This window comes from Pseudonaja textilis, chromosome 1 (assembly GCF_049901715.1).
Source record: "Pseudonaja textilis isolate UNSWEBS1 chromosome 1, rPseTex1.2, whole genome shotgun sequence".
Taxonomy (NCBI): Eukaryota; Metazoa; Chordata; class Lepidosauria; order Squamata; family Elapidae; genus Pseudonaja; species Pseudonaja textilis.
Genome location: NC_141990.1, coordinates 229,686,174 through 229,701,179, shown reverse-complemented (window position 1 = coordinate 229,701,179; position 15,006 = coordinate 229,686,174). Strand labels below are relative to the sequence as shown.

The following is a 15,006-nucleotide window of genomic DNA, read 5'->3' as shown; positions in this document are numbered from 1 at the left end:
CGCCACTCTACCACTCTTCCAGAAGGCACTGAAGACCTGGTTCTGCCAGAAGGCCTATGGAACCCAGAGCGGGATGGAACCCATTAAATGGCTTGTGTAAGGTGCTGTCCCTGGAGTGGGGGATGATTTTAGTATATTAATTTATTATATGACTTATTAGTTTTATTGTTTTTATACAGGGTTTTGTATTCTGTAAGCCACCATGTGCGAAAAGGCGGCAATATAAATTCCTTAAACAAACAAACAAACAAACAAATAAATAGCCATAAAGACAGGATGACCTCAGTAAAACCCGTGTTTCCTTAAAGGGAAGAAGGAAAAAATGGTTTTCCCTGGGTGTCATGGAAAAAGAGTCTCGGGGATTTTGCCACTGGCACACTCTTGATATCATATGATGGATGGGGGTGCAAACGTGATAAAGATTGATATAGATATGGGAATATTACTTTCCATCTTGCATGTGTCACTGTTGAGATTTTAAATCAGTTGCAAACTGGAAAGCTAGCCAACTAATCAGACGTTCACAAAATTACTACACGAGGGTCAAAAAGATGAAAGATTGCCTAGAAACTATATCAGAAGACGGCTTAGTTGTTTGTAAGATTAAGATTTTTTTATCCTGTTGATGTTCCTAGATTCTTTTTACAAATTTTACAATGAATAAGAGATTTTTTATTTACTTTTATTTACTTATTTATCAAATTTATATAGCCACCCATTTCACAAAAGTGACTTACTGGTGCAAATACATCATCCACAACGTTTTCAGTAACCATGAAATATTTTGCCATAGAATTTCTTTTTGTTTTGCTCAATTTTATTTTTATTTTTCACACTGCCATTCCTTATTTCTCAAAATACAAATATTTAAAGTCTTACGACTGATGTGGCCTTGAATTACAAATCACCCAGTCAAATTTCCAATATTAAGGATGGTTCTGTCATGCATGATACATCTGTATCCACTCCACTTCCCCTCTTCTACATGATCTCAACTGCTTTTTGAAATCAAGCACACATAAAATAATTAAATAAAGCATTCACATTTTATAGACAGGCTGGTCTCCAATTGCTCATAAATGGTGAAAAGGGGAAGGAAAAGTCCATTGGTTATTCAATTCTATACCATATGTATAAAATAAGGCCCAGTGAATTTACACCACGGTAGATAAGCACAATATTGCATCCTCTGTGACGATAATGTTCCTATTGGACATTGGAACTAAACAGGACCACGCCAGAGGCCAGGAGGGAATTGAATGAGCAGAAGTCATCTCTGTGATGGTGCTGTGCTTTTGGGGATTAGAGGATTAGATTAGAGAGGAGAAAGATTCATGAATCTTCAAAGCAAATGTGTTGAATTTTTACAGCAAGCAGTGGTCCATATATCTAAAGATGCACATATTTCTTTGTAAAAGTTCACTTTGTCAAATATTTACTCAAATATGAGCCTTTTAGTTTTCTTCTCCAAAACAGGCAAACAGGACAACAGTACTTGAATCTCAACCATGATAAGACACGTGTGACAATGGTTGCCCAAAAATGTGACTTAAGCAACTTTAGTTGGAAGTAATTTTGCCCAAATTTATCTGAAATAATCAAGACTTGATTCCCAACAAATGTGAGAAGAAAGGAAGTATAAAATTGTGATCCATATACATTTATATCAAGCAGGACCCAGTCACTCCCAAGAATCTGACTTCCAAGTCAACATGTCCGAAACACAGGGGATGTCAAATGCATAAAATACCATAAGCTTTCCTTTTAAGTCTTCTTCAATAGAGAAAAATAATGTGGAAAAGCAAGACTCAGTATGAAAGAACTTCAAGAATAATTGGCTGTCCAAGTTGATGATGTTAGAATGACGGAATCAAAAGACTACCTTATTTGTCCACCAGCTACTAGGCATCCATCTGTATTTATATATCTCCTTCTCTTGTTGTTTTAGCTATGATTCTTTTCCAAGGCTTGGGTAGTCTCATTTGGCAACACATCATCACATAATCATCTGTCCTTGCTATTATTTGTGAGGAATATTTAGATTAAAAAAAAACCTCCCATGGTCTCACAAATTCATTGTTCCAACAGCATCGGCCTACTGAAGTTATTTATTTATTTAAGCACCATGTTGGATTATTTTCGGTGAGGTGCAGGTAATCCCTTAGCTTTGTCGAAGTGCGTGCCACATGGATATAGGTTTTCTCAAGGTAGCCAACATTTGATTCCAGTGAGTGATGCCCATGCCTCCTGCAGCTGGTCCTATGACAACATGACCAATATTTTCAGCTCTTCCATCTTCACAGCACTGTGCGACCGTCACCCGAAGAGACAGTTCCTGTAAAGTCATAAATTAGGATTAGAATCTTTGATGGCACACAATGCATTGGAATTGTGCTACCTTCAACTGACAAACTACACCCAGTTATGCAGTTTAGTTTAAATAAAGTAATCCAATTGGAAGGTTGAATGTTGGGGAACTTGCCCTGAGTCACAAAGCTTGCCCATCTTACCCTTTTCAACAGCTCCACAATACTGCCCAGTGCCCTCACTCCTGTGCTCCATCATCCCTCTGAGCCTTCAATGAGATTTCATTCTGGTGCTCCATTATCCCATTGGTACAAAACCTGGTAGCCAACAGACACCCCACTCTTGTGCTTTTTGTGATGAGAGGGAAAAAGACTAAAAATCCCCAGTTGGCCACTGTGCTGTGGGAGTGGCAGGGTCATCCCTCAGAGCAACAGGAGAGGATGGAGATGGGCAATGCAAAATATCACTGTGTTCTGATGGCAGATGGCAGGGAGAAGTTCAGGAACTTGGTGCTGAAATTTCTCACCAATGGGACATGAACTGTCCCACACCTCTAAAGGAAATGCTGCAAAACCATATTCATAGTGTTTCTTTTTCACAGTTCATCACTTCAGCTTCTCAAGAGCCATGAAAGCCTCACAACATCATGGGAAAATGTGTTTCTGTGTACACCAGTATAAATTTCCATTTTGTCCAAAGCCATTCATTGCAACCATGTAATGGAAAAGTCTATGATCTTGTACCTACAGAGGTCCATCAAGACCAAAGGAAGCAGCCACGCTGAGCATCTTCTCAGAAGTCACTGCTGTGATAATCAGACTAACAGGTTTAGTTTAATTAAAATGTTTAGTTTAATATTTTTTTGGCTTTATATTCTGAATCTGATCACCCCATTCCAAAACCAACTTCAATTTTTATCTCTTCAGAAGTTTGGTCACCTGTGATTTAAATAAGCCCCTCAATATGCAGTCGTGATTTCTGGCATTTGGAGGAAGTTGAAGATGTATCAGGAACAAGAAGGACAGAAAAGAGAGGAGAGGAGAGGAGAGGAGAGGAGGAGAGGAGAGGAGAGGAGAGGAGAGAAGAGAAGAGAAGAGAAGAGAAGAGAAGAGAAGAGAAGAGAAGAGAAGAGAAGAGAAGAGAAGAGAAGAGAAGAGAAAGGCAAGGCAAGGCAAGGCAAGGCTGATGTGGAAAAAGCCATTTAAAACTGAAGGTAGGCAGGGCTTGAACAACTGCATGAGAGAAAAAATATTTGTCTGAACAAGTCAAATTTTAGAAGCTTCATCTTGGATGAATTTCTTAGAACACTCCAAAACGTGTCTTCAAATGCAGATCCTATTATTTGGGAAAACTTTTGCTGCTCTAATGTAGACTGAAGTGTATGACCTCAGACTTTTAATAGCAACTAGAAACTTTATTCTAAGTTAGTCTTTGCTCTGTTTGCAAATGAAACAGTAATAGGTCTTCAGGCAGCCTGCATATTTATGTATAATATCTTTTTTATCATTGTTCCCATTCTGTTTATTTTTGTGAACACTTGTTCCAGAAGCTTTATCCTATCTCTTCTGATCATCTCATCTTTAAGAAAAAGTGTGATAACAAGAAACGCAAGCCTTTTTTTTCGTTTTATTGTGATATTCCATCCTTTTACTTGTCTTCGTGCTGCTGCTGAATAAAGCTTCCTCATGCAGTAACTTCTCACTTGAAGATTATTCTTTTAGCTAGGGTTCATTAGATTCCAGCACAAAAGGATTTGAATGACTGAAAAGCAAATGGAGTTAAATATTCAGCCTACCAAATGATATGCTGATTGGTTTACATCTCCCATGTCAGTTTTTTTCCGCAGAATTTAACCTGAAAGCCTCTGCTTTTATGACAAATCCTTCTAGACAGAATCTATTTTCCATCAAGAAGAACTTGTGAAATCACCAGGACTAAGACTGGAGAATTGAATGCTATAAGCCTATTCTGTTTCAGTTTATTTACTTTTGCTAAGTAACATTTCTGGTCTGAATGTATCACAGTGCCCTAATCTGGTGCACCCTGCAACACTCTGTGATGCCTGTAAAACTTTGCTTCAGTTCACATGATCACTGACACAAACAGTTCAGTGTAGGGTAAGGCATAAACCACCTTGTATTTATATCTGCCATAATCCCCAAAAGGTCTATGTTTGTTGAGAAAAAGAGTAATTATTTACAGACTGTCAAAAGTAAATGCATTTATTCAGTAAATTTATATGGCTGCCCAACTCACACAGTAACTCTGGGCATCATACAGCAATAAAAAGCCACAATTTAACACACACACACACCCATTCACCCGTGTCACTTTTTAACGTTTCTACTCCATTTTGTAGTTCAGCATTTTGTCCCAATGATCTGGCTTTAATTGCACAGCCATGATTAAAAGCCATCATCTAAGCCAGGGGTATCAAACTCAAGGCCCGGGGGTTGGACCTGGCCCATGGAGTGCTTAGATCTGGCTCATGGGGCCGCCTTGGAAACAGCGAAGGACCACCCCACAGTGCCTCTAACAGTGAAAACGGAGCTCAGGAGAGTCTCCAGAGCTCCATTTTCACTGGCAGAGAGTTGCAGGAGGCCATTGCAGCCGAAAATGGAACTTGGGAGCCCGTTTTTGCTGGCAGAACACTCGGGCCACCACAGGCATCCTCCACCATGAGTGACGTCGAGCTGGCCATGCCCACCCTGTCCCCAGCCCCCACAGCCCCCTGAGGTCAAACACAATCCTGATGCAGCCCTCAATGAAATTGAGTTTGACACTCCTGATCTAAGCCAAAGTCATGTATTATAAACCCAGCAGATGGGACAGACCTATTTAATTCTACTCTTATCCCTCAAACTCTGAAGCATGCACAGAGGGAGCCACTATTTCAAGTTCTGAGGCCAATGACAATGGTTCTGTTTAAGCAGTCTGTGGCTGATGTAAGTCTAGCAGGATATGCTTACATGTAAAACAGCTATATCGGCATGCCAAAAGTTGACTTACGATCATACACCATTCACCTGACTCAGCATAAGCTGAAATGAGAAAATGCACAGCTGCCTAGCTGAGCACCTTAGAGTGTGTACAAGGTCCCAGATCCAATCCTTGGCATCTCTAGCTGAAAGCATCTCAAGCAGTAGGGCTGTGGAAAAAACTACCGCTTGAATCACCGTGGACAATCCTGACTGGAATGACTCAGGACCAGTTCATCTGTAGGGTCACATGCAAATGTGAACCACTAAATCAACATTAATCCAGCTAGACTCCTAGTAAATAATCCAGTCAAGTTACAGATCAGGGCAAAAACTGAACATGGGTCCTTCAACACCACTTGTACAATAGCACCTAATGTCCCAGGAATGCTTGGGCTAGAGACATGAATGCCAAAACCACCAGCATGTTGGTGCACTGTACATGCTTTAATGCCTGTGCCTATAGCAGGGAGGGGGTTCATTGGAGGGCTCCCGGTATATACCCTTTGAACCAGAGAACTCTTACCTGCAGGACAATTGCTGGCACTGAAAAAATCATGGCCTCATTAAACACTGGATTTGTGTCATCTCGCTTTACTGCGGTTTTTTTCTTGCTGATCTTCCTCCCATCTTGCAGCAAGTACACTTTGACAAAAGGATCTGAAGGAAGAGTAAGAACAAATTGTTTCTTTTATTCCAAAGAAACAGTTTTCACACCATGTTTATTTTATCTTTGAAACTCTATAATAACTTCAGTGGTTGCAGTTTCTGCTACTACGTTCCACCTCGTTTTTTTTTTATTCTGGACATCAAGGATGAATAGAAAGTATGTTACCACAAAATACAAAAATATGTCTCACATTATGGTCAGATTTTAAAGCATTATAATCAGAGTCTTCGGGGTAGAATGGGTTAACTTCTACAAACACACGTGTGATCCAAACTAGGAGAAATCCAATTAATTAAAATTGGAAATTAACTGATCATTTCCTAATTTCTTCAAAGACACTAACCTCCTACAGATCTTCAATTTCTGTTAATGGCTATTTAAGTAGCTTGATGCTTAAGATGAGAATTCCAAAATATGCAATGGCTGTCCTGCTATAATCACTTTCTGGAAAAGATCATAGAAACTTGGCAACACATTGTGAACGTCTCCATCCCTCAGCCAATCTCCATATTTTCTGCCTTGAATCTTTTATTATTGGAAAAATCAATTATAAACCTATAACTTATATTTAGCAAACATTAAAAGTTAAGATCATGGAGGCGGGGAGATAATTATTTTTTAATTCTACCTGATGACCGATGTGGGAGAAATGAGATTTTTCAGCTACTGTATTTGTTCCCTTCGACCTTACAAAACTGCTTTAGAGAACAGGGGTCATTAAATTCCATCCTTTCTACGTTTTAAAGCTTTTACCAAATGGTTGGAATGAACTTTAGCCTCAGAATGTGGGTAGCAGATGTGGTTCATTCATTGCATTTAGAAATAAAGTCATCTGCTACCAGCATACAGAAAACAGAATTCCTCCACTGATCCTAAGGATTTAGTAGAGCTTATCATAGTTTTACACAGATCAATATTTTTATAATACAGAGAATGTATTGCAGACATTAGTATGTATGTCACTTTTTCCACTCCCTGGTTTTGTAGCAGAACTAAATCCTTAAAGAAAATATGATAAAATAGATTGCAATACATTATTATTCCCCTCTTCTACTCAACTTGCAAGAGGACCAGATTGTACTCTCAACCATTGCTGACTCATTCACTGAATGCTGAATGTTTATAATTTATCCAGCACTGGGGAGAAAGAAGGGGTGGCGGAAGGGACAAGAGGGATCCTACTGACCTGCAGTCATTTTTCCATTAGTCCACACAAGATTCTTGGCTTTAACCACAACTACAGTCAATCGCTCTGCTGTGGGTAAATAGCTAAGACACAGCAGGATTTCACCCACCGAATCAGTTGCCTGTAGATAAAAAGGAGAGGAACATTCATTATTCAGTATTCTACAAGCCTTGCAGAAGGAACTAATGGCATCATCTATTTTGTTCTCTCCTGAGTCCGAGGATGGGCAATACATTAGAATGCCACCAGGAAAGTTGCCCTAAAAACTGACCTTGACCTTGAGATCTACTAAGAGGCTGAAGAAGCTCCCTTAAATACTTCCGTTTCATTTAATCCTTAGGAATCTATTTTGCCTAGTCCTCCTGCAACTACAACCTCAACCAAGCAGCTCACAAGTGAGAACAATAACCGTGTCGCACTAACAGCACACAGATTTTCCTTCATTGCTCTTGGGACCACTGACTCATTTTTAGAGAACAATGATGACAGAACTGGAGACTCTGAGATTCTTGCCTGAAGGAAGGCATGACATATTGAGATACAACTAAGTTATTTTGGCTCCTGAGGTAGGACAATCTTGCAAGAGCCGTTTCCCTTTCATGATAGTACACTAGTAACAAAACCAGCAATGGTCCTAAATGATAGGCCTTCCTTCCAGGTCTCCAAATCAGTTGTGCAGTAGTAGCATGAATCACGAAAATGCTCTCACCTTATTCATGTCCTGCAGATAAAGCCAGGCGTTGAAAGGCCGGACAAAAATACCCAAGTCGGATAACTTCAGCTCAGCCACACCAGTGCTGATGTTTCTCTCATCCTCATCAATGCCAAAAACAGAGAATCTCAAGCTGTTTTCCTCCAACGTGGAAGGATCCAAGGGAATGGAAAACTTCTCATCAAAGAAGACCGAGTAAGCACTTCTTTGGATCTGTATAGAGAAATAGAATGCAGTAGAAGTTGTTTAAAGATATTCAAGTTTAAAAAGCCACTCATGGCAAGGGAGATGAAGCTGTCACTCTTTTTTAAAGAGATGTTTTTTGTTTTAAACATGAATTAGTAGCAATAGCAAAGGCACTTATATACCACTTCACAACATTTCACAGCCCTCTCTAAGTGGTTTACAGAGTCAGCATACTGCCCCCAACAATCTAGGTCCTAATTTTACTGACCTCGGAGGGATGGAAGGCGGAGTCAACTTTGAGCCAGTTAGAGTAGAACTGCCGACCTGCTAGCAGCTGGCAGTCAGTGGAAGTAGCTGCAGTACTACATTCTAACCACTGCACCACCTGAATATTATTAGTAGCCACTTAATAGATCAGAAAACCTAAATAAATTTGAGCTACCCAAAACCATAACTGACAGTGCGTAAAGGATGTTTTGTCTTATTATGCTTCTTGTTCCCTGACCTGAAGAATCCCCCAAAGAGAACTTTAATAAACAAAAGTCATGAATGGCACTAACAGAAATCTATAGAGGCACGGGAGATTAATCATCATTTTGCAGGAACTGTTCCTTATCCCTATAAAGAGCAATGATACTGTTATTAAAACAAGTCTACAAATCTGAACAATGCAATGGTCCCCCAATTCTAAGTTGTAGGTTTTCTGCAGTGCACTGCAAATTGTTCCATAGGACAGTTAAATCCTGATCTAATGAGAAACATGCTATTGTAGAATGAGGGGAGAGAGGGAAAACAAAGTCCATTTTCCAGCAACAAGCACATTTCGACCGCTCTTCAAACACAGCAAGGCCCACGAAAGGTCCCAAGGAGTGGTAAAAGAGAGACTAGGGCAGAAGACACCCAATCAGCCCTCCTGCAGTGGGGTAAAATGAAAGATTTATATGCAGGTTCAGAGCCACAACTGCTGTAATATATGTAGCAATGTGAATGCTGGAGAGATCGCAGTTGCCAGAGGCCAACAAAGGACATTCCTCAGAAAGCTCAGCTCTCAGAAATGCTAATGTGCTGGACTAGAAAGGGTTCAGTGAGGATTTATTGTCTCAAGACCTCCCAATGGGTTATTTGAAGGACCCATATTTTCCAACTATATCTACCCAACCACCAGGGAGGCGGGGTAAGGAGGTCCATCTAGTGCCACTTAGAAAAAGGGTCTTCCCCATGGTGGCTCCCCTCGGGGAACATCATCCCTGCAAAGTTAAGATTGGCCCCCACCATGATACTCTTTTGAAAGGCCCTGAAGACATGGCTTTGTCGAGGGACCTGGGTGATATGGAGCCCATCAAATGGTTTGATTGTTGTCACTTGGAGGATGGGGGTTCATAATTCTTATGTATTCACAACCTTGCTAGCACAGGTGAAAGCCTAATACTTTGATTCTCCTAAAGATGGCCATGGTGTTCTCCCTATTTCACCCCCATAAACCAGAGAGGCTAACCCAGAGAGGCTGAGAGCCTGGCTAAAGGGGTGAAGAGGTGAGTTTTGTGATCTGAACCACATTTTCTTAGTCTGTTCTATCTACCACACCACAACAGCTATTATTCCACTTTGCCTATTCAGACTGCAGTTTTTGGATGATATTTTTGGCTCTGCTTTACATATTACCCTGCATTATACGATGAATTTAAGCAAGAAAAAAGTGGTTTTCATGAGTCTTAAAACTATCAGTTCAGGATTCATCATTTCCCTCAGGTGTCTTTGTCTCTGTTTCCATCTGCCAGAATTCCTACTTAGGTGTTGTGATCCATGCTAATTATATAACTGTTTTATAACTGTTTGCTCATTCTTTGACTTCCCGCCCCATACTGTCAGATCTTAGTTTATAGCTGCTATCTTTGGCCAGCACTACCACTTTCTATTAATCCAGAAGCATTTTCCAGTTCTTGACCCACTGGCCAAAGAGAGCAGCTATAAACTAAGATCTGACAGTATGAAGCCGGAAGTCAGAGAATCAGCAGTTATAAAGGTAATTAGCATGGATAACAACACCTAAGTAGGGATTCTGGCATCTGGCTCTGGTTAGAGAAAAATCCCTAATTTTGGCTTAGGCATTGTGCAAAATCCATAGCATTGACTTCTGTCTGTGTTTCCTCTGTGAATAATGTGCTGTGTACTTTTTGCCAGCTACAGCATTTTCCTTACACTCACTATCCAAACTGTTTGCATTAAATCAGTAATGATTCCACTATTTCAGAAGTAATAGCTCCCTAAATTAGAAGTTTTATGTCAGTGAATGGCCACAGGAGGCAGAGCCCAACATTACAGTATCTTCAGGGAAATACCCTCACACGGCCATTAGAGCTGTCATAATGCAATCAACAGTCTGAAGCCGTTCATAGAATTAATTTCCTTCAAGGAAAGCCACCTAGGATCTCTCCTGATATAACCTGGAAGAGCCCATGTAGATACAACACTTGTAATACAGACTGGCTTTGCACAATTTTAAAAAAACAGCAAGAAGAAATATTTGTGCACACGTGCACAGGTGTGATCAGCATCAGAGTCCTAAGTAATTAACGGTCTGTTACCTAAAAATAAAACTCTTCTCTTCCCTCCTTACAGCCCTGCTAAGTAGACCAGAGCTTTGCAGGAAGGATAAATCAGGTTAAAGATGAATATAGCTGCCTGTAACATACTTCTTCTTCCTCCTCCATCTTACAGTTCACTGAATTAGGGAGATATTTGTCTTAGCCACTTTGAGATGTTATTTCACAGTTCTAGATTTAAAAAATGCTTGAGTCCCTTTAAGTAAAAGTTATTGAATATTTCTGTAAAGGTTCATCTTCTACAATACTCTCTCTATCCCTCCTTCCCATTGCTATTTGCTCGATGGGACCTTATACCCCCTGCAAACAGCAGGTGTAAGGAGATGATTCCATCCAGGTTCTTCTTTTGAAGACACTGCTGGCAGTAGAATCCAGACTGCCCAGTTGTGTGGGCAGCTGCATCTTTAAAATTCTGGGAAATTCAACAGGCAGAATTTTTGGTATCTTGATGCGGATGACAGAGAAGAGAACAGATCTGGTTTGATGTAAGCATTAAAAATGGCAAAACCCAGTTTGGCTACCATTCTGACTCACAAGAATCCTAAAAAAACCCTCAAACTGCGACAAAGAGAGGTTTTCTTGAATTTGTGCAAGATCTTCTCCTTCAGCTGTCCTCTTTCATTCCAGAATTTCATTTTACAGTTTTTTCATTGGTTGTATGTTGTTCAGCTTTTATGAATTCTATTTTGCTGACTGCATATTCCTGCATATCAGGATTTCTAGATTCCAACTAAGTATTCACATAAATAAAATTTTAATCTTTCTTAAAGCTAAAGTAGATGTGATGGAGACAGAAACATAGAAAACTGACGGCAGAAAAAGACCTAGTGGTCCATCAAGTCTGCTGTTTGAGGGTCTTGACTCACTATCGCTACAGGAAGTTGATTCCAGGCTTCCAATATTCTTTCTGCGAAGTAATGCTTTCTAACATTACTTTTGAACATCCCTCCTGTCAGTTTGTGGTTATGCCTCTGTTTTCTCAATTTTTTTCTTGATAGCTTAATATGGAAAACACTGTCTTTCTAGAATCTAATTTACACTCTTACTATTTAAAGGTTTCAGTCATGTTCCTCCTTTCCCTCCAAGCCGCACATATTCAGTTCCTCCAATCTCTCCTGGTATGTTTTGTCCAGAAGTGGGATCCTATCTGTTCCACTACCAGTTTGGTGATCGTGCATGCGTACCTAATGTGCGTGCACCTAACGCGCATGCGCAGCTTTCCCAACACCAGCTGAGGCCTGCAGCGCCAATCAGTTGAGAGGATAAAGAAGAGAAAAGCACAGTGGCGGGTGGGAAGGCCGATCCAGTCTTTTTCTATTCTTTCTCCTCTCAGCTGATTGCCCCCTCTTTTCCTCCTCTCAGCTGATTTTTGGAGGCCTTTTTAAACTACCAGTTCGGCTGAACCGGTCCAAACTGGTAGCACTGGTTTTGCCCCTCAGAAATTGCACCATTTTGGTTGCCCATCTTTGGACTCACTCAATCTTATCAATATCTCTTTTTAGGGATGACCCACAATCTCTCCAGAAATCTTTTTCCTTTGCATAAGGAAAAAAGGACCCTTGATGAGAAAACTAAGTAGTTCCCCTCTGCATTATTTCCCCAAATTAAATCACCTTCAATCTTTGTATTAACTACAGAGGAGGAAAATGTCAGGCATAGTATAACAGGGACATATACAACCAATTAAATATAATGAGCAAGTACAGTCATTGGTATTTTGCTAGCACCAGAGCGCCCCGCTGCTGCTTCTCAAAAAAAGAAAAGAAAAGAAAAGAAAGAAAGAAGGAAGGAAGGAAGGAAGGAAGGAAGGAAGGAAGGAAGGAAGGAAGGAAGGAAGAAAGAAAGAAAGAAAGAAAGAAAGAAAGAAAGAAAGAAAGAAAGAAAGAAAGAAAGAAAGAAAGAAAGAAAGAAAGAAACTAAGTAAGTGTCAGGGTATATTGCAGAGGTATCCATCTTATTTAGCTTCTCCTATTCTAAGGAAAAGGCTCTTTATATATGGATAGGGAACTTTGTTGTTCTTTCTGCTACAGTCCCGGATCCTAGCTCAGCAACATCCTGGGATACCAATTAGTGTTAGACTGTGGAGACCCAGATTCAAATCCCTATGTCAGCATGAAATCCACTGGGTGTGATCTTTGTCTAACTGCCCCAGTAGGGAATATGGGCTGAATAAAAGATGGAGAGTCCTGCAATTAGAGCTGCTTGGGAGAAAAGATGGGACTAAACGTTACAAATCAACAGAACCACATTTCATTAGAAACTGTAAGCAGAGGAAGAGACAGCTCTCTTTTAATCTCATCCGTAAGATAGGAAGATTTTATTTCTATTTATTTGTTGCAATTAACACCAGTCACAACACGCCAAGAGAATTTAGATTAAAATGAGGTGCTTCTTTTGGCCTGTGCCCAAAAATGCTTGGGTGAAATGAACCTTGCGGGTCCTTTACCTCCCTTGTCCTGGGTGCGTGGGAGGTTTCTGAGCAGAATGATTAAGTCTGCAGTGTTCTGCTGAGGAGGTAGGCCTTTTAATCTTCGTAAGGAAGTACAGCAAACAAGGCCCGTTCACAAGATGTCTTCCTGCCCCACAAATCCTTTCACCATCTCCATCAGCAGCTGTAAACAACTATCTTTACAGTAGATTTCTCCTTTCATCCACTTCCCCTTCAGGGAAGCAAAAGCTGAAAATGTTGACAGAAAAATCAAGGGGAAACAATTTGTGAAGCTACTATCTGCAGAGCAACCATGTTTCTCTCTCTCTCCCCCACCCTCTCCCCCCATCATACACTACCATATAGACCTTTGCCATTGTGTTTGTTAATAACCCTCAACCTCCTTGCAACTGCCTCTCCTATACAATGCTCAAGTGGAGCATTGGTCTATGGAAGAGTCCAGGGCCTACTGTGTGATACAAGATTAAACTTCTTCCATTCTGTTTCCCCTAGTGTCTCCAACTGTTTGACAATAGCTTAGTGCCTAGAAAATACAGAATTACCCCAGAGAACCCAGCAAACGTTTACCATGAAGCAAAGATTAAATGGTCATAATTTCTCAATAGCAGGTCACTACTGAAAATATCTTCTCTATGTATCCACAAGATAACAATGCAGGATTTATCAGTGTAGAGATTCCAAAATTGTTTAGTGACATCAAAGTTACAACTGCACTGAAAAAGTAACTTTACAACTGTTGCAGCATCACTGTGATCACATGATGCTTGTTTGCCACGTTCACACCTGGATTCCAATAAACAGAGTCAATGGAGGAGCTGCCAATAAAACTGCAAGTTGCATTCATGTGGTGCTTTGCTTAATGATTGTGGGCGACTGGATTAATGACTGCAATGGAAGTGAGTTGTAAATCCACTGCAGCCATGCAATTTCTTGCTTGACCACTGCATCATTCAGTGACAGATTGCTGGTCCCAATTGTGGTCTTTAAGCATGTATACTAGTGTGTATGTATAAATTTACTGAAATGTAATACAGAATGGAAATCAATTTTAAAAACTGCATGATGAATTGGATGAAAAGCTTCAAAGAGATAACTGCAGAAGAATAATGGGAACTGTTATGGAAAAACTTATTAAAATTCACTCTATGCTATATGTCATAAAATATTTTATAAAATTTGGCATATTTCAATTCCCTGGGATCATAGGTCCCAAAATGTAGACATATTCTGTAAATTAGCCTATTTGGGATATCTGGGTTCAAAACTTGTTGCCCTACGATACGATGCATTGTTTTGCCCAGTTAAAGGTTACAGGAACAAGAGTTTTGCAGTATTTAGACAAATAGCATTAGCGCTCATGGTTTTGATATCTTGTCTGGTCTACTTCAAAAGGCTGATGATATTATAGAAAAACTGGCTTCTATTTGGCTGGCTTTGCTTCTTGTGATGAGAATGGTAGTACCTCTCTACCTGCCTATTCATTGTACCCCCTGTCACACTTGGATTCCTAGACATTCCACAATAAATTCAATGATTTACACACATTCATATTAGAAAACTTCTATTGTGTGTTACAGGGAAGAATCATTGCTATATGGAGTTTTAGCCAATAATTTCCTGCTTCAGTGGGAATACCGTGGCCCATTTGTCAAAAATACAGCTCAGGAATAGAGCAATTTATAGTCTGCAAAATATTATCATTAGGAAAACATGGGGCTCTATGCCATTCTAAGTACATTAAACAAGATGCAAAGAATGTGAATGTTTCAACTTATCAGATAATCTGTGGATTTCCCCACTGAGGTGACTTAACTTCTTTCAAAATATTATTTATTCATTTGTGGACTCTCAAACAAACATCTTTCAGGAACTTTAAACTTTTGTCTCCCCAGCCACCATGGTATGTGTAAACTGT

At 40.0% G+C, this 15,006-nt stretch overlaps 1 protein-coding gene across 3 annotated transcripts in view; it reads right to left on the bottom strand.

Annotated features, from left to right (window-relative positions):
- Positions 1–666: 666 nt before the first annotated feature.
- SYT12 (synaptotagmin 12) overlaps positions 667–15,006 on the bottom strand; it is a 48,987-nt gene continuing 34,647 nt past the window's right edge. For all 3 annotated transcript variants that reach the window (XM_087919562.1, XM_087919555.1, XM_026706459.2), the window contains 4 exons: positions 7,851–8,066; positions 7,142–7,262; positions 5,812–5,945; positions 667–2,335 (listed from right to left, as the gene is read on the bottom strand). In XM_087919562.1, coding sequence (XP_087775688.1) covers positions 2,162–2,335; positions 5,812–5,945; positions 7,142–7,262; positions 7,851–8,066 — 645 coding nt within the window. In that variant the 3' untranslated portion in view covers positions 667–2,161. The remainder of the gene's footprint in view (positions 2,336–5,811; positions 5,946–7,141; positions 7,263–7,850; positions 8,067–15,006) is intronic.